This window comes from Antechinus flavipes, chromosome 3, assembly GCF_016432865.1.
Source record: "Antechinus flavipes isolate AdamAnt ecotype Samford, QLD, Australia chromosome 3, AdamAnt_v2, whole genome shotgun sequence".
NCBI lineage: Eukaryota > Metazoa > Chordata > Mammalia > Dasyuromorphia > Dasyuridae > Antechinus > Antechinus flavipes.
This window is the reverse complement of record NC_067400.1, coordinates 52,670,205-52,695,749: the sequence shown is the minus strand read 5'-3', so window position 1 is coordinate 52,695,749 and position 25,545 is coordinate 52,670,205. Positions and strand designations below refer to the sequence as shown.

The following is a 25,545-nucleotide window of genomic DNA, read 5'->3' as shown; positions in this document are numbered from 1 at the left end:
CTTAAAGTGTTTTCTTATAGAAAATCTTTTTCAGTTAAATATTGCATGCTCTAAGTTCAGCTTTTTTTTTAACTGATGCTGTTAAAAAATGGACTGAGAGGACTACAAATCATCAATGCTTCAGAAATTAAGTGAAAAACAGTTTGTAAAATGTTGCTCATATTGTGTCTATTGGCTTCCTGTTTAATTTTCCTGATCTCAGCTTGAATCCCATCTCACCCTTCTCACTCAAGGCTCCCGGTGATAGTAAATGTAGACGGCTGCGTGGAGAACAGATGGATCAAATACAAATTCACTTCCTCTCTCTGCTATACACATTGGCATAAAAGACTTGCTATTTTTCTGATGGGGAGATACAAAGCCTGGCACTGTAAGGATTTTATGAAGCTCCCAGCATTAAAGTTTGGGGAGTAGGCCAGTAAATTATCATGCTATCAATTTCTAAGCACATTCTCTGAAGGATGATTTTACCACTAAGCAACCTTTATAAGGTGTAGCCATTTTTCTCTGAAAACAAGATACACATATGGCTACCACCATTTGATAATCCTATTAGTTTTATTATACTTCTTTAGGAAATTTCACAAGCAGAATAATTTCAAAAGCAGGATGTAATAGCCCAATTTTAATAATCTCTTTCCTATACATATGCACCAAGTGAAAAGTGAAAAATTAGTTCAATCTACTTATTGTTTGGTTTGTCCAACACCTAGAAAGAGAGACAAAGATGAGACAGATATTCAGATATAGATGAATAAATAAATGAATAGACAGATAAGAGAGATTAATGAATAAATGGGTTGATAGATAAGAGAGAAAGATGAATAAATTAATGGATAGATAGATGAACAGATAGAGAATTGATAGATGAATATAGAAAGATAGATAAATTATTAAGTAAAAGTATGCATACAATACATATACATACAATATTGTAAAAATCAAATTGTAAAATAAAAAGTAAAATACAGCTATGAAAAAAATCTACCCAAGAATCATGTAGGTTAATGTGGGAATAAATTTAAATTGTTATATCTAACATCGGACCTGTTGGTAAAAGATAATAGATTCTAACCAATATTTATTAGAGAAAATTTCAAAATAATATGCTCCTGAATTGATCAAATCAAACAAAATGTTTTGATGCTAAGTGGACACAATCATGAGAAAAAGACATAATCTAATGATATCTTTGTATAATCATGACTTACTTTTGAGAAATTCAAATGTGAGTTTTCCCACCTGTCCTTTTTAACTTCATTTGAGAGTTTCTCATAATGGACTCTCTTGGTGCAAGAGATTGCAATAGAAGAGACCCTCATAAAAGTTCTTACAGAAGCACATGGCATAGATAAGAGAATAGAGAAAGTATACATCACTAGTGTACCTGAACCCTAAACTCCTATGCAAAAGGAAGAAACACTGTCTTATCACAGAACCTAGACCTCAATGCAAAGAAAGGAAATTTCTAAAGCAGCAGCAACTTTGTAAGCAATCTTCCTTAAGAGTAACCTCAAGTTTGGGAGTCATCTACATGACCCCTTTAGTTAAAAGACTAAAGTTGTGACACTGGGAGAAGAGACTGGTATTGTACCCCACAATTACCATTAGTGATTCAGAGAGTACATGTCCAATGGTAAGGAGGCTGTCTATTCAGCATCCCCAAAATGCATTTACTTTCTATAAAGAGTGCAAAATATAGAATGCCATTACAAGTTTTAAGGAAAGCCTGTAGAACCTTGTGAATAAAAAAGATTCATCAGTCAGGTGAATTTCAGTTACAACTGTCAGTCTGTGACTTTTATGAAAAATATCCTAGCTACATTCGAAAAAGCCAACTAGAGAGTAATGATACTATTGCTAAGACAACTCACAAAGACCATTCTCCTAATTTAGAGGAGGACTGTGATCTGAGTTTGTATAGGAAATAGCAAAACAAATGATACCACAGATCCTTGATGCAGAATTTATATATAAAACTACATCAGACACAAGACAGTTTCCTCGTATGACAAGGGGAAGCTCTGGCTCCAAATCTTGTCAGAGACAAAACGTGAAATTGGGGATTCCTCTTCTAAAACCAATCTTCTACAATAGTACACCACTTCCTAAACGTCTTAATTTAAAATGAGAAATGCAGCAGTGTTTTGGATGGTGTCCCAATAATAGACCTGGAATGCATATAAATAGAGGTAACATTTCTAAAAGAAACAATGAGCTGCTGCCCTAATAAAATGTTGTCTTAGACAAGGAAATTCCACAGGACAGATTTTAGGGATGCTCATTGCTCTCTTTAATAGGATGTTCTTCTCAATCCCATCTTAATTTCCCTGGCTTTAGTTCTGTCTTGTATTTGCTTCCCACCTCCTACCTCTCCCCTTGGATAAAGTATTCCAAATGAAATTGGCTTGGCTCTAGTTCATTGTCTCCAATTATGGATTAGACCATGTCCCCATTTCCCAAAAAGGATTTTTCCTCTCTTATTTACAAGGGTAGAACAGACCCCATTCATCTCCCCACTCCTGGGAGGTGGGAATCACATAAAGATATTTAAAATTCTTTGCTTTGAAAATAAGTGTAAGATATGTATTTTCCTATTATATATGCAACATCCTGCTGAGAGAATTGTGCAGCACAAAGAGAATGGTTCATTTCAAGACATAAGGGAATATGCAATCACAGAGCAACAACAGGAAATATCTCAGAGAGAAGGAAAAACGGCTGGAAAGAAAAACTATATCTCAAGTCACATTGAAGTAATGTTAGCAGCCAAGAGATTAGAAACAACTGATTGAAGGAAAGGAATCGAATGAGGATGAAATACTAAAGGTTTAAAATAAAAAGTAAATAAAGAACAGCTATGGAAAAAAAATCTACCCAAGAATCATGTAGATTAATGTAGGAATACATTTAATTTATTATATCTAACTTTGGACCTGTTGGTAAAAGATTAGATTCTAATCAATATTTGTTAGAGAAGACTTCAAAATAATATGGTCCTGAACTATTTTATCATACAAATGGGAAGAAGCCAAAAGCCCCAGGGATATACACATGTGTATCATTGGAATAAGAAATTTCCTGAGGATTTTAAATTTCAAACTAAGGAACTCATGATAACAGTGAGATACTGTCAGAAATAAACCTGAGGTCAGAAGGCTTGCAACATTAATGAAGAACATTATAGAATAAAATAGTATCAACAATTTTGAGAAAAAAATGTGATATAGGATAAGAACTCTGGACTTGTAGACTGAAAACCTGGCTTCAAATTTCAGCTCCATTATTTCCTCTCTGTGTGAGTAATCTAACCTCTCAAGATCTCAGTTTTCCCATCTGTAAACTGAGTGATTTTAACCAGATGATCTCTAAACTCCTTTCCAAAACTAAATCTATGATCTTATAACAATTTATAGAAACAATTAATGAAAAGCTTCAAATTTTGCAACAGCTCTCCCACAATCGAAAATGGTCAATTGGCAAAAAAAAAAAAAAATGATAAAGATCTTTTTATATTTAAATAATGGAATCATCAGGAAAAAGTAGAACTTTAAGCCTAGAGTGTCTTAATTTTTTAAGTCACTGGATTGAAGTTATGATGTCAATTTATCAATATATCAATATGAATCAATTTATTGTGTCTATGTGCTAGGCACTGGGCTAAGCACTGAGGATACAAAGAGAGGCAAGGTACTAGAATTAGATGGGCTGGAGAGAGCTATTCATAAAATAGAAGGTGATATTTTAGTTAGGATTTAAAGGGAGCCAGGTAGATCAGGAATTAGAGCAGAAGTGGAATAGTGTTCCATGCATAGAAAATAGTCAGAGAAAATGCCCAGAACCAAGAGATGGAGCATCCTGTTTGTGGAACAATCAGGAGGCCAGGTTCAAAGAGTACATGTCCAGGAGTAAGGTTGTTGCCTCCTAGAAAAGGACCTATGACATCATGGGGTAATGTCTTGATTTACTCATGAAATAGGTTTAAGTGAGGCAGAATTACACTAGGTTGTCAGCCTCACTCTTTCTTCTAGAATCACTGATGTCCAGTCGCAGAACAAAAATCAGAATGATTCATGATGGTCCAGAATGCAGTGGATGACCTTGCCACCTTTGATGTGTAAGCAAGCTCTAAGAGCTCTACAGCATCTGTGTCAGTCACTTTCATGGCTATTGGAACAAATTGTTCTCATCCATCCATTCCATCAGAAAAATCTTGATAAGCTTGGAGCAGATATCCCCCTAACTCAACATCTACCAAAATGGTTTACTGAGGTGTGGCCATTGCATATGGGAACAACTTCTTGGAGCCACAGGTGAGAGTTGGACGACAGACTCTGAAGATGGAGGAATAGCCTTGAAATACTCTTACCAGCCCTTACGGTGTTAGTCCTCCCTGATCACCCCACACACCCTTGTGGTAAGGTGCAAGAAGAACAAAAAGGAACAAACAAAAACATTTGTTTTACTGCCAAACAAAACATTTTATATTTTCTCCTGGAGGTAATAGGAAGCCAATGAAGTTTATTAAGTGGAGGGTGGGGATGATAAAGGGGTGATATCTATTATGCTTTAGGTAAATCATTTTGGTGGTTGAATGGAGGATTAGGGTGAGGACAGACTTGAAGCAGGGAAACTTATCTGCAGTCTATTGCAAGAACCCAGCTGTGAGATGATGAGAGACTGTACCAGAGTGATTGCAGTCTCAGAGGAGAGAAGGGGGCATATTCAAGAGATGAGAAATCAATAGACATTGGAAACAGCTTAATGATGGCAGAGAGGAGTCCAGTATCATTTCTAGTTTGTGAGCCTGAAGATTAGAAAGGTGGATTTCCCTCTATAGTAATAGGGAAGGTAGGAAAGTGAGAGGTAGGAAAGCCATATCCATTCATAAAGACTACAACGCCTCCATATTTCTTCTACTAGATTATCTTTAATATTTAAAGAATCGTACAAACATGAAAGCAATGACAAAATTCATTTGCATATTGCCCTTTTTGAATAGAGATTGAATTATTTATCCTTTGAGAGATAGAAAATAAAAAGATGCCAACTACTTCATAGTAAGAGTTAATATTGCAGTTGGAGGGGTGAGGTTGTTTAAGAAAATCGAAGAACAATGTATGCAGTGCAATACAATACTGTCAGTATTTGGAATCTCTAGTGACCAAGAATTCAGCCCCAGCATTTAAAATTAGAATGTAGGTTAATAGAATATATGCCCCCCTAAAGCTAAAACTGTATCACTTTGGTATGTCTTTCTCTCCACCTATAACAGTTTCTAGCACATAACAGAAACTTAGGAAATGCTTTTTAATTATTTTTACCTGCCCAGGATTAGAAATGGAAGTATATCAGAAGTGGATTCCATTGCTGTGTACTTGGTGAAATATTTAAGAACGTGCACTTATCTTAACATTTAGAGAGGAATCAAGAAGAGTTTCGGGTGAAGAGAATAAAAGAATAGGCTGAGGGAGAAGAACCTAGAGAGTACAGAGGAACACAAATGCCTTCAGTCTCTTTTTGTCTGATCCTTTGACAAGTCATCCATTTCTAGTTCAAATTTAGATCTGACACAGGATCATACTTGCTAATACATAAATAGATCAGCATTTGAATCCAACCCTTTTCCAGATCTCTTGCCATTATTCCACACTCCCATGTTTTCAACCCATTTAAATCCTGCTTGATCTAACTCTTAATATGTATCTGCCCACTTTTTACAAGGTTAGTCACATACTGAGTCCCTATTACCCAGTAAGATACCTACCCTATCCAAAACCCAGCCCATCTCCCTGAGTTCTTGTGCTATTTATTACTTGCTCTGAACTTTGCTACCATTCTAACTTTTCTAGAATCCCTGCATTTTAGACATACCTGCTAGTCATGATGATCAATTTACTTCCCCCCTTTCTGAACTGCTTACCTAGTTTTAGATTCTCAGATCTTGTGTAAAAAGTAAAATTCTTTGAATTAAACATAGATATCCTGCTTCTGGATTTTTACTACCATTGTGACCTTGGATAAATCACTAAAGGAGATCCGGGTTCATTTTCTTCTATTCTAAAATAAAGCTTTCTCTCTGTTTTTTCTGATAGAATTTTCTTCTGTCATATAAAGAAATTGGACTAAATGAGCTCTGAGATGCTTTGTAACTCTAAATGTATGATCCTATGACCATCAACTTCCAAATATGTTCTGATGTCTAGCCCATTTCTTTCTCTACTTTCCAATCCTTTACTCCAAGCTTTGTTCCTTTCTCAGTTCTGGCCTCTTGCCTTATATCCAAAAGGATTGCTTACATTCTTGGCACTGACAAAGATGATCTACAAAATGATGAATATTGGGGCAAGAACTGGATACACTGTCTGGCTTTACCCAAATCACAAGAAAAGTCTGGCTGCTCTTTAGACATATACTTTTCCACTTCTTTCACGCCCAGCTAAGCAGGCTAGCTAGAGTCTCAGCTCCCAGAACTGAAAGAAAACCCAATTTGTTCTGATTCTTTAGAGACAGCTCTAGCTCTTCTATAACCCTGCCATATCCCAAGATGTTTGCTCTCAAATCTCTTGAGTTTGTCTGTCTTCTAAAATAGATTAGGTCAAATTCCATAAACTATTCTCCCAGTTCTGATTTTGATTAATCAAGAAATCAAGAAACATTTATTAAGTGCCTACTATTTTCCTGATAATTTACCAGGTGCTGGAGATACAAAAGGAACAAAAGAAAAAAATCCATACTTACAAGGAATTTATATCTTTAATCTTTGAAAATTGCTTCTTTGATACTTTTCTCACAATTTTGTAGCCACTTCTTATTTTTAACCCTTCCAGTCTCTGAGTCACATTGATCCAAGGTTGTCTCTCCCACTACTCTTCTATCTTTAATCACTCACCTTTAGCATTGTCAAAATGTTCATTAGTCCCAAAGCTGCATAAAAATAGTATAGTTCATAGCAAGAAAAGACACTCTCCATATTTGTTTGAAGAAGGGTTTTTGTTGTTTTTTTAGTGATGTCCAACTCTATATAACTCCATGTTGGGACTTTCTTAGCAAAAATTCTAGAGTTCTTTGCCATTTCCTTCTCCAGCTCATTTACAGATGAGGAAACTGAGGTAGAAAGGGTTAAATGTCTTGCCCAGGGTCACACAGTTAGTATCTGAGGCTGCATTTGAACTCACAGAGATGAGTCTTCCTGATTATAAGCCCAATCAATGCTTTATCCACTGTTCTACCTAGCTACCCTTGTTAGCTTGGTGAAAGGTAATATTCATCATATCCTATTACTAGAATGATCATTATTAAGGGTTGGTTCTGTATAAAAGTGACAAGCTCAAAAATATCAGACTGACTGTTTAGTTCAGTTGTGTCTGACTCTTTACTATCTCATTTAAGGTTTTCTTGAAAAAGATACTAAAGTGGTTTGTCATTCTTCTCCAACTTATTTTATAGATCAGGAAACTGAGGCAAATAGGGATGATTTCCTGATTCCACACCTGGTGCTCTAATATACCACATCACCCTAGTTGCCCAGAACCTATCCTAGAATGCTGAAATAATTTAACAGTATTTGAATATGGGGAACCAGTCAATTACTGTGCCAGGCAAACAAGAAAAACAAACAAACTAAAAATACATCATTCGCACATTATTTTTTTGAAAGTCTCAGCTGACATTTTCACTGGCCTGCTGTGTGGTTTTCAATACTGGCCTATTTTCTGATGCTAATAGCATTTACATCATGAGGTTCCTATAGTGTTGTGAAAACTCTGGACCATTAAGAGAGCACTTAAGCATGGCCATAATAAAAGCCCATGGAAATAAAAAACTCATAGATTCAGTTGTGAAAAAAAATCAATATCCCTCATGGTTGTCTGGAATCTGATTTTTCCATTATATAGATCAAGTCTTGGGCCTATACAGACCAATTTCATCATGAATGATTATGCAGAGAGATGGTGGGTTTGAGAATCAGAAAACCTGGGTTTAAATAATAATTTGACCAGCTACTATCTCTAGGCTTCAATTTCCTTCTCTGAAAAAAAGAGGGCTGGTTGATCCCTTCCAGCTCTGAATCTACCATCATTTTATTTTAGGCACTTGCTGTTCTTTGTCCCTCATTTTCAAAGAGGATGAATAATATCAGGGCACTGGATGCCTTGACATGTGAGTGAACTGGATTTAAGTGAGGCAGAACTGTGCAAAGTCACCAGCCTCATTCTCTCCTCCTGCACCATTTGGGTCCAGTGGTAAGACACAGATCAGGAAGATAGGATTCAGGCTCTGGAGGTAGTAGGAGATCTCTTTAAGCTGAGGTCTTTCTCAAGTTTTAGATTGCATTCAGTGATTAAGGCTATGTATCTTATCCTGCCATGCCAGAAACTGAATTGCTTCCATTTGAATTGTCTTGGGAAGATTCTGAAGATCATCTGGCAGGATAAGATACCAGACGCTGAGGTCCTTTTCTGCCAAGCATTCCAACTCTACTACAGAGAGCGCAACTCCACTGGGTTGGCCACATTGTACGAATGCCAAATGTATGCTTGCCAAAAAAGATTATTTTATGAAGAACTCACACAGGGCAAGCATTCACATGGTGGTCAGAAAAAGCGATACAAGGACACTCTCAAATGCTCTCTTAAAAACTTTAGAATTATTTGTACGACATGGGAGACACTGGCACAGGACCACCCAGCATGGCTTGCCCTCATCAGAGAAGGTGCTGTGCTCTTTGAGCAAAGCAGAAAAGAATTAGCTCAAAAAAAGCCCCATAAAATGCACAAAGTTAGAGAAGTCACCTCAAATGTTCATGATTATTTGTGTCCAACCTGTGACAGAGCATTCTGAGCTTGTATTAGTCTGATCAGCCACACATTAACGTGACTGTAATATAGTGATATCATTTTGTTCCTCTTCAAGAATGAACAATCGCTACCAACCAATGGGAGAGAAGATATGAGGTTAAAAAAACATTCTTTTACCTATTTAAAAAGTGCCATTTTAAGCACTTATTCTGTAATTCAAGAAATTGCTTCCAGAGAAATGGTAGTGCCCTGAAAAAATGACTGATTAGGCCTCCATCTACAGAGGATGACTTTGGTTGAGTTTCTGATTTGATTCAGCTGAGATTGTAATGATCCAGATCCACCTCTATAATTAATCCCTTCCCATCCCTACCATAAAGAATGTAAAACATGATACTGAGCAATGTTTAAGGCAATACATACATTTAGGTCTTTTTAAGGTATTTTATGGATCATCAAAACTTTTCAAATATTATTTAGCTTAATGGTCATTAAATACTGCTTACTTTCCTTACTACATAAGAAACAATCTTTATTTTCCTTGCACTACTGAGGACTAAAAGTTTTCTAGGCTTTATGTTCAACTGTGGATCATATTTTAACTTCTTCTGAATTCGGCAACAAAAAATTCTCCCACTATCATTAAGAACTCCACCCTAGGTCTAATCATCTTAGAGAAAAAAAGCTTTGATCTGCATAAGCCCTATACCTAACCCAAGGATCAAATTAAGTCTATGTGTCCTTTTAGTCAGGAAAGAACTAACTTTCATCAACGTGGCTTCTCTCTGCTACTAACTACTGAATTCTCTTCTTCATAGCTAAAATAAAACAGTGCTTATTTCCATGTGACTCCCTCCATCAGGAAATTTATCTTAGCAATCAGATTTTCAATCTTCCATTTTCCAGCTGATCTTTTAAGATCAGAAGGCCTTTAGATCTTATTTTATGTATATAGCTTCTTCCTTTCATTAAAGAAGTGAAGATCTATGGATGTGGAATGTTGCATATGCTATCAGAGAATTTTACTGTGTCAGTTGGTTTTATTTGACTATTTTTATTTTTTTTTAAATAAGGAAAAACACTTGGTGGTTGGGGTAACGTAGATAAGAACATACACACACACACACACACATATACACAGAGAGAGAGAGAGACAGAGACAGACAGACAGCAAGAGAGAGAGACAGAGAGACAGAGACAGAGAGAGACAGAGACAGAGAGACAGAAACAAAGACAGAGACAGAGAGAGACAGACAGACAGACAGAGACAGAGAGAGACAGAGAGAGACAGAGACAGAGAGAGAGAGATGAGAAAAACAAAGAACATTACCAGGACTTTTTAAAAAGTTAGTTTATATAGATATTTCAAGATTACTGATTAAAATCTAGCTCCAACTAAGTCTGCCTTTTAAAGGTGCTTACTTAGCCTTTCCCCCACACTTGGAGCACTTTACATTTCATTTAAACAACATAGCACAACAGAGTATTTATACAGTTACATGGTTGTTTTCTCACAGTATAATGAGCACATTTATTCTCCAATTTTACATAGCTCCTAATTGTATGGGGTTCAATTGCTCCTCATAGGAAAGTCAAAGTGTCCAGATTGCCATCTGAATCCATGTACAGCACTGCTCTACATAATACTGTCAATTAGTTGTGCCCAAACCTAGTATTGAGTATAACAACATTATAGGGGTCAGTTGGTTCCATGGGAACAACATCATTAGAATAATAATAAGCCTCTTCTAAAGTCCTTTCCCAATGCTTTATCTTGTCATGGAAGTCACACTGAATTCTCGATGGTTTTGCAGCTAGAATAGTACTTTCAGCAGGTTCTATCAAGCCAAAAAGGCTTCAGATATGACTTGGTAATAGGCTGCCTTGTTATTTGGGAAGCAATTTCACTAATGTGAAAGGCACCCATCATTATCAGAAAGGTAAATGTAAGGTAAGGGATTTTTATACAAGTGGCAAAAACTAAGGCTAGGACAGGTTTGGCATCCACATTATGAAATTTTAGACTCTGGAGGGAGAGAGATACATGTGGATACAATTAAAATATATGAGCAGATATGGATATATAAAGCTATAGAGAGAGAAAAGCATGCAAATGCAGATTCAGATACAGTTGTAGACATAGAGACATAAATTGAGATATAGGGATATAAATTTAGATATAGAACTGCAGATACAGATGTAGATACACAGTATCTTTCAGCTTACAAAGCACTTCCCCTAAAAACAGCTCTGCAAGAGAAGTAATGCAGAGCTCATTTCATAGCTCAAGGCACTAAACTCTCAAAGATGTCAAGTGATTTGTCCATGTCCATACAACTAATAAGCAGAAGAGTCAATGTTCTAACTCCAGTTTTCAGATTCCAAGTGCCATATTTATTCCACAATTTCATTAAGAATAAATGGCCAAATGACATTACAATACAGTTTTAAAACAATATGGGAGAATTAGGTTATAGATGATGTTGCTGGAAAGCCATATTGGTAGGGGATACTTCATGAATATGATGACCTCTGCAACAGAATAAGCAACCAGATTACAAACCGGTCATCTCTACAAGCCAAGAGAAGGACATAGCATGATCATAGATAAAAGTGATATTTTTCATAATCAGCAGAAACAGAAGATATTGGAAGGATGGTTCTCAAGTAATAAGCAGTAGGTCAGAGTGATGGCTGAAAATATTAAATACCCATTATTTGGTGGGCATTCTAGAAATAGCGAACTGTTCCTGAAAATTTGGGGCAGCTTTTAGGCCTAGGCCACCAAAAAACAAACAAACTAACAAACAAGGAAAACCGGAAGAAAATATTCCAAGGCAAATGAGCATTGTTAAGGAGTGGTATGAATAACTGATTAGCTTTGGCAGTCTGTCTCTTTAATACAGTGTCATAATGTTAAATAAGAACAGAAGGGCTTTGAAACAGCAAATTAAAAGTAAAATGTCAGTCATCCAGGTAATGCTTCATTATCTTATAATATTTCATTGGAAAGTTCAGCAAAATGTCTGTCATAGGGTGTAATGTTCAGGCTAACTTTCTGGAGGACCTCCGGATCAGCCTGAGTCCTTGGTCTTAGTGGAGAAGTGATGAAGGCAGGACAGCTACCATGCTGTCTCTTCCAGTCCTTCTTAGCCCTTATATACCTATTACAATTACATCATTACAGCATATTATGTATGTGTGAACTAGAGAACCATTACATCACCATACTAGGTACTAAGTATATATGTGAACTAGAGAACCATCATCTCATCAGTTCCACTGAGTTAACACCTTGTTTCAAGTATACTTCTCCAGAGTTCTGGCCCTATACAACAGGATCATAGTTGTAGAGTTTAAAAGAACCTTCTTTTTACAAATGAAATTGAGACCTTGGGAACTTAAGCAGATGGTCCTAGGTTACAAAACCTGTCAATGAAAGACGTTGTTCAAGAACTCGAGTCTCCAGGCTCACACTCACAGGCTAATGGTCTCTTTGTTATAGTATGTTTCTTTTAGAAAGGAAAAAAAATCACAGGATCATAGAGTTGGAAAGAACCTTAAAAACCATTTAATTCAACCCCCCACTTTTTAAAGATGAGAAAACCAAGTTTCAGAGAACTTTAAACAATTTTCTCCAGGTTTTATAAGTGTCAAAGCTAAGAATTTAACCCAGGTGCCCTAAAATGAATTTCCTTTCCTTCATTATTGTCTAAGATACAATGTTGGCTCAGTTATTTTATATGTGCCATTATCTGTACAATCGCCCATCTTAGATTGCTTCTGAAGAGCTATGGCCTTGAATTTTGTCCTGCAACTGAATTTTAACGATTCAGTAACAGAGAGTGAGGCTGACAACTTTGTACAACTTCACTGTATTCACTGAACTTATCTAGTAATAGTAATACAGTAATCTGTATTACTCAGTGTGAAACTTTGAACAATATGAGATACTATTGCCTTCCTTCATAGATGTTTTTTCGATAATGAGATTAAAGAACAAATAATCAGCCTTAAGACAGAATTTTAGAGAGTATATGTACATACTCCAATCCAGATATATGGCTACAGATTCATGATATCATCAGCATAAGGTACCTTGGTGAAAAAACCACCCACCAAATGCAGTGTCAATTGTTTTGCAACTTAATGTCTTAGAGAGCTGATGACTAGAATTGAGAAGGAAAAGGATTTGCTCAGATTTACATAGGGAGACTTAAAATCAGCTTGTCCTAACTTGGAGTCTATCTCTCTTTCCCTCCCTCCCTCCTCTTCATCTTTCTCCTCCTCATTATTTCTATGTCTATTTTTTCTTCCTCCTCCTCCTCTTCTTCTTCATCTTCCTTTTCCTCCTCCTTCTCAACTCTTCTTTCTCCTCCTCCCAGCTCTTCTTCTTTTTCTTCCTCCCCTTCCTCATCTTCCTCCTCCTTCTTCTTCTGCCCCTCCCCCTCTCCCTTCTCTCTTTTCTTTCTCTCTTTCTTTATTCCTCTTTTCTCTTGTTTCTCTGTCTCTTCTCTCTCCTCCAATTCCTTCCCTTCTCCTCTTCTTCTTCTCTGGATCTTTGTTTCTGTGTCTGTCTCCCTCTCTGTGTCTGTCTCTCTCTCTCGGTCTCCTTCTGTCTCTCTGTCTCTCCATCTCTATCTCTCTCTCACCCACCCTTTCACCTACCTCCACCACACAGAGCATACAGTAAGGAAATCACAAAAAATATAATTAGATAGGTAGATAGATAGATAAATAGATAGATAGATAGATAAATTACTTTTAGACCACAGAATCTAATACCTTGCAAACATGGGATTACCGTCTCTCTTGAAGGATGATTATAAATAATATACTTTATAAATCAAGCACCAGAGAAACATAAGCTATAATAATATTACTTCTTCAAGATTTTAAAGTACTTAGAATAAATATAAATTTAGTTGGAATTTCAAAGGAAATTATCAGCTTATAGAAATTGAGAACAAAGTTTCATTTCTTCATATTCTATTTAACTCATATAAAAATTATATTCCTAGCATCCTCTCATATTTGTGTCCACACAGTTTGTTAGCAGGCTCACTATATTCACTGAACTTATCTAGCAATTCACTGAAAAACAAATCAAGGCAATAGAAAGAATCCATCCTTTCAGCTAAAATTATTTCAATTTTCATTATTCTAAGTGGTTGCTTTTGCATCCTGCAGACCCAGCCTTGGATTAATATTAATGATTTTGTGTCTCATTCTTGTTATCTAAACTCCTCTATATTTCACAACTTTCCCCATTTGTCAGTCTCTCAATTTCAGAAAAGTGGGAAGGAGAAAGGAGAAGATATTTATCATCCCAGAACTGTCTTGAATTTTTCTATTATGGAGATGTCTGAAACAGAACATGTTAATTCCTGGTAAGATTTGGACCAAGTCATGCAAATATTTACTAGAACCTTCCAACCATGTAATGAAATTTCTATTAAATCCATAAAGCATTAGCATTTTTCCTATTTTATTACATTTCTAGTTTATGCTTTTGGCTGCTCAATAAGTTCTATAAAATTCCAAATTTCTCTTGCTCAGTATCACTATTAAATATTTTGTTAATATATAAGCTGGGTGGTCTTTGTCTGGGTGGTCTAAGCCTAAATGGAATTTCACAATATTCATTTCTCCTTATATTTTAATTCAGTGACTAAAGAAGGGAGAAAAATGGAAAGCTGCATTGTGTTTCTAGCCAAAGCCCCTTGGCCTTCATCTCAATGATTTTTTAATTTTCTTCAATAGTTTGTAATATCTAGAGCTGGAAGGGAAAATAGGAATCATATAGTCCAAAACCTTCATTTTACAATTGAGGAAACTGAAACCCAGAGCAGCAGTCATTAGCAGACCAAAAATTTGAAAGCAATCCTTAGGATCCAAATTTACTAGTGATGATGGGCAAGGAATTACTGAGAAAATTAATATACAAACTTCAACCAAACAATCAATGGGCAGGCACTTATTGAGTGACTACTATGTATTAGGAATTGTGGTAGGTACTGGGAATACAAAGACAAAAGTGAGACAGTAACGGCATATGCCTTTAGAGCATATTCTATTGAGAGAATATAATAAGATCAGCAACCAGCAATTAAAAGAGATAGATAGATGGATGATAGAAAGAAAAAAACAGATATCTACAAATATATAAAGGTATAGAGATAGACAGATAGATAGATGGATGGATGGATGGATATAGGTTGGGGAAAGAGAAAGAAAAAAAAAAGAAAGACAAACAGAGACAGACAGACAAGAGAGAAGAAGACAGCAACAGAGATGAGAGAAAGATAAAAGGAGAGAGAAAACAGGTAGGTAGATAGATATGGATAGATACATAGATGGACAGACTGACAGATATTGATGGATGATATGTTGACAAACATATGTATAATGTACATATATGAGTATATACACACATAAAAACAAATTAATCTCAAGAGGCACTAACAACTAGAGGAAACAGGGAAAGTCTCTTAAAGGAGATGGCACTTGAGTGATGTCTGGAAGAGATCCAGATGCTACAAAAGAGAGAGATGAGGAGAAACTATAGTCTCTCAAGGGTGGGGAATTTCTGGTTCTCAGGCAGTATAAAGCCTGTGGAATCATTTGCTAAGGCAGCCACAAGCAGTGATGAACTGATAACCAGGTACAACATCCTTCCGTTGCTTGAGTTCTATAAGTTGATAATTTTGTATAACCTTGGAATGATATTATAAATATCCAAATGGCCCTTGGCAGAGAAAAGATTCTTCACTCCTGCTCTAGGTAGCAAAAAACAGCCTGAGCAAGTCACAGAGATGGGAAGAACAAATAGACCAGTTTAAATAGAATGCAGTCTCTGGAGTAAAACTCTAAAAGTGTGTAAATACCTTTAAATGCTTTATTTTAGACTATGGGGAGTTTCTGGAACAGAAGTATAATGTAAAAGATTTGTGTTTCAGGAATATCACTTTGGCTCCTATGTGGAAGCTATGTGAGAACTGGATTCAGAAAGATCACTGAAATATAAGAAGGGCATAATCTAGGACAGTTGTAATATGAGTAGAAAAAGGGATGGGTGTGAAAAATGCTAAAAGGTCCTGTTAGATATGAGGCCTGAGGAAGAATGAAGAATTAGGATGACTGCCAGATTACAAACTATAACTAGAGAAATAATGTTACCCTCAATAGAAATAGGGAAGTCAGGAGAAGGGCTGGGATGGGAGTAAACAATGATAAGTTCAGTTAGTTCACAGTGATATCAATGAGACCCTAAAATAACCTATTTATATTATAGCATTTCCCATCTTTTCTCATTAATCACTTATATTTACACATATTTCTGCTTATATTTATATGTGTATATGCATGTGTAGAAAGAAATTTAAAGTATTCAAAGTGCTTTATACATCTAGCACAATGCCTTTATTGAGAGTATAGTAATAAGTAATAAATATTCTTAATATTAATAAATGCTTGTTGATTTATTTTATTTAAGACACATAAATCCCTGAGACAGACACTATTGATACTAGTATCTCTATTTTATAATACAGGAAACTAAGGCTAACAGTATTTAAATGGCTTTGCTCAGGACCACACAGCTAATCATTATCAAAGGCAGGATTTGAATCCAGTGCATCCTGGATTCAGGATTCTTCCAAATCCAGCAACCTCACAAGATAAAGCAGAGTTTAGGGTTTTTTTTTTTTTTACCCCTTAAAATGACAATCTTTTTAGTGATGGTTTATCTATCCGCCATATAATTTATCTTTAATTCTATGCGCTTTTTTTTCCCTTTCAACAATATCTCAAGGGAAACAGATTTTTCTAAGATTCATTATAGATTGTGTTAATCCCTAAAGCAAAGAAATTAACATTAAATAATGAACTTTATTTCCTTTTTTTTCTTTTGTGATATTTTAACAAAGTTACTAGGACAATAAAAAAAATGCTTTAAAATCTATTCCAGCCTGCCTTCTCATTTTGCAGATGAGAAAATGAAGTGCATGGAGATAAAATGTTTTGTACATGATCACATAGCTAGTATCAAAGGCAGAATATGAACCTAGGTATTCCTTCCTCCAGCATAATATCCGTTGTGTTATCCAGTTCTTGGAAGTAACAATATATGTACAACAAATATTCTCATTCATTCCTTCCCTAATCTTCTTTTGAGATTGTTTCCTTATTTCATTCAAGCTGGAAATGTGAAGATTACTCCTGAGTCAGATCCCACTGCTAACTGGCACAGAATGTTTAATCTATTCCATTTCTAATCTGGGCCACCTCACCCTTCACTAGGCATCCTGGTACCTCCCTCCCTACACTATATTGATGTTGGACTTAATGCCCTCAGCACAATTCCTGACTCATAGTAAGCATTTAATAAATATTTGTTGGCTGACCAATTGTGGACATCCAATTAGCTTAGTCCACTGCAGTTCAGAATTCTTAAGCTAAATCAACACATCAGCCTTAGCTTCCCAAGAGACAGACAATAAAAGCCTATGCCTGGCAGTTCCTACCAATTTTTCAATGAGTTTCCTTCACCTCTTAATTTATATGGCAGTGTCTCAAGGAACATGGAAATGAAGTCTGCAAGTGAAACTTTAGAATTACAGGACCAAATATTTTAATGAAATTCAAATTTATTCTAATGAAAACAGCTTTCCTCTAAAATTGATATTTTGCTTCTGATACACAGCTGCAAGGTTACCTGAAGAGAGAAAGATTCATTTATAGCATTAAAGAAGTAAAATATAGGCCCATTCCTTCTAAAATTAGGACAGTTGTGAAATACTAACATAGAGATGGTGAATTCCCTTATTTTTCTTTTGCAAATTTTGATCAAGGTGAGGTAGTAACAATAGTAGGAAAAAGAAGATAATCTATTCATATATATATATATATATATATATATATGATTATATATTTATATGTACATTTGTGTGTGAATATGTATAAATATCTATATAGATATAGATAAATATAAGCCAGCTATCACCCAAATGGCTTCCTGTCTACCATCCCCAAATCTCCCTCCCTCATATGCCTTCTGTCCACATGTCTTTCCCTTAGAGCTACTGAATCAACTCCTTACATCTTTTATAAGTTTTACAGCATCAAGTTCATCATTCTATCCATCAGTCAGGAGCTATAACATATTCCCTCCATTTGTCACATATAACACTCCATATATATATATATATACCCATACATATAAAATTTCATATATACACACATGCACATATACATATATTTATATATACATACATGTATATTTAAAGTGCATTACATTTATACAACATATTATGTGTATATATGCATATACATATATATTTGTGTACATAAAGAAAAAATGTTGCACAGTAGATAGACAGATAGCCTTGCAGTCAAGAAGATTTGGTTTAAGACCCACATCTGACAGCTCTGAGCATGGGTACCTGAGAAAATTATTTCATCTTCTAACACTCTCTTGAAACTCTCTATGACCATAATTTTCTTTGGTTTTAAAAAAAAAACTTTTCAATCATGAATATCCTACACCAATAAAGCCAAAAGTCTAGCCCATCATCATTGTTGTAGTAGTAGGAGGAGGAGGAGGAGGTAGTGAAGGAGGAGGAGGAGGAGGAGGAAGGGTGGTAGTAGTAGAATTCATGTAAATATATTTTTAAAAATCTTTAATGGACAAGAGAATTACTAAATACAAAATTGGACACTTCCTAAATATTTCACAGAAAGAAAAATATTTATATATATTTGGTCTGTAAGATGATGCTCCCACCATCACTTTAGGTGAAGAATGAATACATTCCAACAACAAATGCAAAGTTTTGAGCTCTTCATGACTCTTCAGCTGAGTCATCACTTTTCTCTGTAGTGGGTGTGTTTTTTTTTCAAAATTTATATCATTTTTGCCCAATAAAATGTTCATTTGAGAATATTTGGGGCTCCCATTATGTGTGAAGTTGAAAGTGTCAAAAGCATTTAGAATGGTAACATACTAAAATTTATTAAGAAGTGAGGAATTGTTTGCATTACTCAATTCCTTAACACAAGGAATCAAAAATCTGCTGCTAAGACATGGGGAATAGATCTTCCCTGATGGTTAGAGCCTCTTCACAGTTCACATTTTCTTATATTATTTATGAATATGTATAGTCTGGGTTTTTTTCCTTCTGCTTTATCACATGAAAGGACGTATTTACCAGTTTAACAAAGAGTTATTTGGGTGATGGCAGCTGGTTGTTACTGTGAATAGAGCTCTAGACCTAGAATTAGGAAGACCCGAATTCAAATCTGGTCTCCAACACTTACTACCTGGACAAATCATTATAACCTCTGTAACCTCCTCCTATAAAATGGGGGAAATGATAGTGTCCTTCCTTCCAAAGTTGTTGAAGGATAAAATGAGATAATATCTGTGAAGTGCTTTGCAAATCTTAAGACGTATATAAATGTTAGCTATTTCACAGGTCTTGAGTTATTCATAGAATTGTGAATCTATAGAGAGAAGAGACATTAAGATCATCCAATCCAACTCTGCAATTTTACAGACAGAAAACATACACGCAGAACAATGAAGCAAGTTCCCAAGGTCACATTGGTAGTATATGATAGTAGAGGAATTTGAACCCAGTTCCTCTTTTTTTCACTGTATAACGGTTCCATGTTTGGCTAAGGAATTTTCATATGTTAAGGTTATGGACTGCTTCATACCACTGCAGTGGAAAAGTCATAATTCTAATAGGGACTGGCATTTACAACTATTTCCATCTACCTGGTGCCAGACTTAAATAATGACATATTCTAAGCAAAATGAAGAACTTAGAACAGTGTCTGATACATTGCAAATGCTTCACAATGATCAATAATTCATTCATCCATTCATTCAACTATATAAATACAAAATCTTTAATATCTGGATTCTTGCTGATAAAATCTGCTATTTAGCAACTGCTCCTGTCTGCAGGGGCTACAGCCATAGCCATCAAAAACCCAGAAAAAAAAATTCTTACTACCAAAGTCCTTGGTGCTGTCAATATTGGTTCAGCATTGGAAACCGATGAGATTTTATCAGTGAAAATGACATCAAAAAAAAAAAAAAGTCATCACTATCTGCTTTGCCACTGCATCCCCAAAAATACACGAGTTCTCCATGTGATTTGTAACTGAAACCGCCTATACGTTTGTCCATGAGAACTGGGGCTGTCTTACTCATATATCTGTATCCCTAGTACTTATCATAAAACTTTGCACATAGTAAGTACTTCATGAATACTTTATTCATTGTTAAAAGAAAAAATTCTATATGACAGTTTCCCAAAAACATTTTACATGAGACATTTTCTCAAAGTAGATAATGAATCTCTCATTCTCAACACTAATCTCTTATTATCATGTACTTTTAGGAGAATGTAATTAGATGTGAAAACAAATGTCACCTTTGGAATGAATAGCAATGTTCTGCTACAGATAATTTTTTTCATTTCATTCCATCTAAATTTAGGCAATGTGATACTTCAAAGTAAAACAAGACTGGATGAAAATTATAAGAGATGAGGTCAAGTTCACTTTTTTCTAGAATCTGCATTTTATATACTTTCAAATTCTAATAGATAATCACAGTGTATGTGCATAATTATGTGTTCCAAATTAAAAATGCACCCGGTTTTTTAAAAAATAAGGACTTCAAAGATCTTACAAAAAAATCATATTGCCCATATCAACTCAAAAAACAGAAAATGCATTAATTTTTTAATTTAATTCCTCCTATACCCCTCTAACCATGAACAGAAGGTTTTCTCATAGTTATTTTGCATTCCTTATCCTCTGTCCTGGGAATCTCATCAACAAATTTTATGTTTAGAGGCCACTCCTGTAGGATAGGAGAGAAGGCAGTACAGAAGTTTACAAGATACAGGTTATAAGAGAATTCATAAAGGGAAAGGCTCTTCATATCTTTTCAAAAAGGTATACTAAACAGATTAGTCATCAGTGACCTAGGAATCAAGAGTCTATCTTAAATAAAAAATCTTTCCCTTGGTGGTTTAGATTCTCTCTTAATTCTGAGAAGTCTTGATATTCATTCCCTTCCTCTTCAAATTGTTTTTGCCTTCTTTATATCTGTAAACTTGGATTCTTGGGAATGGGCTTACAGTTAAAGAGAGTGGATACCTGGAAAAAACTGAACCCTCCAGACTCGGGTGGGGGAAAAAAATGAAGCTAAAGAGAATGATAAGTTGTGTCCATATTGAAAACTTACTTTCAACAGCTTTATGGTCCTCTTTATGGATTTGCTAAAAAAAAAAAAAATCTGCCTCATCTTTACAAACAAAAGAGATAAAGCATTTTCTGGATTATTTTAAAGGAGCCATTTAGAGATCAGGGGCTATTTGTTTCAGCCTTTCCTTTTATTCCCAGAATATAGTCCAGTTTTTAATACATAATAGATAACATAAGTTCTTGTTGACTGACTTACTGTCTGATATTTGCAAGTTCATATCTTGAAATAAAAAAGCAACATACAGTGTCATACAAAGAACATTGGATTAAGAACCTGCATCTCAATCCTAACGTCGCTATATACTAGCTATGTGACCATAATCAAGTCACTTAATCTCCCTTTACCTCAGTTGCCTCATTTGTAAAATGGGGATAAGAATAGTACTTACTTCCCAGGATGGTTGTGAGCATCAAATGAGATAATAGTTGTAAAATGTTTAGTACAGCACCTGACACATAGTGTTAAATAAATATTAGTTATTTATTATTATTATTATTATTATTATTATTATTATTATTATTATTATTATCTGTTGCTGCAGTTCTCCAAAGCCCAACAGATAGGCTCTATTGCCCTTCAGGCTAAATGATTATCGTATTCAATTCTTCCGAGATAAGTACTGAATGACTTCCTTAGACTATCACCAAAAATATTATCTTCCAATTTTAAAAGGTGTAACTCATACTTGAAATCAATCAATAGTTATTTATTAAATATCTATGTGCTATAAACATGTCAGCCTGACTACAAGCAACTAGTTTCTATAGTTTGCTTTTAGAACTTTAGTTTTCTAATACTTCAATCTTTTCAAGAATGTCCAAGCCCTTTTTACTTCTGTAGCCATTGAGAATGGGACATGGTACTCCAACAAAGCCAGAATCATCGATTCTCTGTGGAAAATGATTTACTATATTATTTGGGGAAAATTATTATAATGTTTAAATCCAATACTGTGTGATTAAAAATTGTCTGCATTCAGAATATTTCCTGAGCCCAGTAACTTTCTAGAAATGCTGAAGATGGCTATGAAATATTTTGCCTTCCCAAAGCATTCTCATTTTGGGTTCCCACAAGCTTGTGTTTTGGGTTCCCTTGTGTTTTAACTTTGCCCAAATTTTATTGGATATGTATAGATGTTCAAATCTATCTCAATCTATCTTGCTATCAAGTTGCTCTCTCAGCAAAATTGCTTAAATATGTCCATGTTGTTCACGTAGGGACACTCTTGTTTAAATCCTTCATAATGTAAACTTTCCAGAGCACAGACCAGAAGCCACACCTTTCTAGCTTCCTCATTACTACCAAATGATCTAATACATTTCTTTCTGAAAGTATTTCAGATTTGGAGGGAATGTTCTCATGAACGACAATTAAAATCTGAAAGAGACCTTAGGGGATACCTATAGTCCTTCCTCCAGTTCTCCACTTTTACAAATGAGGAAGGAAGACCTATTTTTAAAAAAGAAAGAAAGAAAGAAAGCTTGTCTATAATCATTTCTTCATTTCTACATTCTAGCTTTCCTGGTTTCCTTAAAATCCCAGTAAAAATCCTTCCTCCTGTAGGAAGCCTATAGTGTCTTCTCTTTCTTAAGTTATCTAGAATTTAATTCTGTATATACTGGGTCTGTTCACAGTCATTTGTATGGTGTTTCCCACATTAGACTATAAGCTCTTTAAGAGGAAGGATTTTTTTCTTCTTTTTTTTTCATTGTATCTTCTATCCTTAGCCCAATACCTGGTTTAGAATAGATGCTTAATAAATGTTTATAGACCAAAAGACCTAGGTAGTAAGAAGCAGAGCAAATCTTGCAGTTCCTAATCCCAATGCACTTTCCACAGAGAGGGACCTGTGATTTCCTTGCCATAAGGAACTCCCAGTACCGAAACTTCCTCTACAAATGTTGCTAGACTCCAAAACTTAAATCCTGAACTGCAAGGCTCTCTCTCCTTTCTCACCTTTGCCTCCTACAATCTGGATCCTTTCACATCTCACCTCAAACACCATCTTCTGCAGGTCTTTTCCAGGCCTCCCCATTCCTCCCGAGCCCCACTTCCCACCAACTGAAATGGGAAGAATATACTGGCTTCCCCGCCCCCAAGGTTACCTTCCATCTGCTCTTTGTATCTCATACACCTGTTTCTGTATATGATATATCTCCTACTAGAACATTAGCTTCTACAGGGAAGGGACTGTTGCTATATTTTAGTTTTGATTTGTTGTTTTCAGCTTTTTCCTTTGTGTTTTCCAGTATGTGGCACACAGAAGGAACTTAAACACTTGTTTATTAAGAGTTGTCTGGGGTACTGAAAGGGTAAGTAAATTTAATCATGATTGTATCGTTAAGTATGTCAGAAGTGGGATTGAAGTCAAGCCTTTTGGATCCCAAGACTATCTACAACACTACCTCACTTTCAAATTTACCATACAGTATGAAAGAACTCCTCTAAGTAACAGGCTACCAACAGCACACCTACTATTTTTTTGGGGGGGAGGGTATTTTTTATTTAATTGAATTTATATTTTATAACATTATACATTATATTTATATTATTTTATCTTATTTTTGTTGTACAGTTTGCACAATTGATGGCAGAGATCAGGAATAAAAACTGAAATAGGAAGAATCTTTTTCTTTAGAATTCAAAAATGCTCCATTAATAAAACTAGCTTGACAGAATTGATTTTCCAGGTAGAACTTCTCACTAAAGACAACTGAAGTGGGGAAAAATATTCAAGGAGAAAAGCATTCCTGGAATTGAGGAGGGCCAGCAATCAATCAGGTAAGTCTAATTTGATGAGACTTCATAATTGATTTTCTAGCTGAAAGAGTTGAACCAAAAGATGAAGTTGACATTTAAATCTTTTAAAGTGGATAAATAAAAATAGTTGAGGGAATTTTTATCCACTGAATTCCCTCCATTAATATATTTTTTTTAAAAAAACTGATTCTACTTTTTTGTGCCAAATAGCTTTCAATGCATTTTTAAAATAATAGATCCTCTCTAGAGTATTTCTAATACTAAAAAGACCAACATAACTCAGATTCTTCTACCATATGGACAGGAATAAGAATCTATACCTCCCTCTATTAAAAGCATAAAACAAAAACTTCTAACCCACAATCTTCGTAAAAGCACTTTTGAAATGGAAACATAGTAGCATTACTTCTAAATATTGTTTACAATCTTAACAGAAAAAATATTATTTCAGTAATGCTATTTTTTACCTTCTGGACATTGGCAGCTGAATCCACTGAGACTTGAAATGCATGTTGCTCCATTTTTGCATGGTTCTAAAATGCAGTAATCCACCATGGACTGGCAAAACTCACCGGTGTAACCTGAAACGTGGTGTTAATTTTTCACATTAGAAAAACAAACTTATTCCTCAAAAAACATGACATAGTTATTGACACATTCACATAGCTTCCATTCTTTTAATAAAGTGTCATTACTACCCCAAAACAATTTTTTGTCTCTTTATATATTTCAAATACTCTAAATGGTTTCTTCATCTATAAAGTGTGCTTGGAGGAGAGGAGGAAGGTGAATTATATAATTTCTGGCCTTCCTTCCAAGTCTGATAATCTAAGTAGCATAATTAGGGAAGAACCCAGATCCTGGAATCCGAATAGGCCTTTTGCATTGCTTTTCAAGGTTCTAAAAATTGGGATATCTCCACTATCAGTTTAAGCCCCCATGAGCAATATTCCACCATCAAAGTTTACATCCAGGGGCTGTATTGCAATAGGATGATTCCTTGCCTCAGCTCCTACCTCTTACTGGAGGGCCCAGAAATCCATCTTTAATGTTATTCCCTATTTTTTAAAGCACTTTTCTATGTCAACTGCAAACCTGGATTTTGGAATGAAAGGATGTTGAGAGAGCCTTCACGCTCACAAGTTTGTAGACTCTACTCCTTTTCACTAGTTGCCAAATTCTCTCAAGAGTGCCAAAGTAAAGAAGAGACTAAATCTGAAAGGCTTCTTTGAATGGCTTCACAATCAATCAAGGAGTCTCCTCTTCATCACATAGTTAGCTGACTGGAACCAGTTATGGAATATCTATACCTATTCCAGGCTCACTAAGATATTTTTCATTCATATCATCACAATTCCCCTGGAAGCAGCTTCCTAGCATCCTCCAGAGTGAAGCTTTCTCAGGTGAACTACACACATGACAGACAAATATCATACCAGTCACTATCCAAAGATCCATGGAATCAAAATATCTGGGAGGAAACCTTATGGATAATCTAGTTCAACCCCAGTGGTTTAGAGATTAAAAAATAGAGGCATATATCATCTTGAGCACTAAATCTCAATCAACACCTATTTGCCAGAACACAAACTCAACTCAAATAATTCTCTGTGAAGCAGACTTACTATTGTCATATTGACTGATAGTAATATTTTAATTTTGCAAGAAGGCATGTTATGTGGGGATTGAAATCTCTCT

The 25,545-nt window shown here is 35.3% G+C and overlaps 1 protein-coding gene across 1 annotated transcript in view; it reads right to left on the bottom strand.

Moving 5' to 3' along the window:
* DNER (delta/notch like EGF repeat containing) overlaps window positions 1-25,545 on the bottom strand; it is a 330,352-nt gene that overhangs the window by 72,898 nt on the left and 231,909 nt on the right. The window contains exon 7 of the mRNA XM_051983379.1: window positions 24,315-24,428. Within this exon, the coding sequence (XP_051839339.1) occupies window positions 24,315-24,428 (114 nt within the window). The remainder of the gene's footprint in view (window positions 1-24,314; window positions 24,429-25,545) is intronic.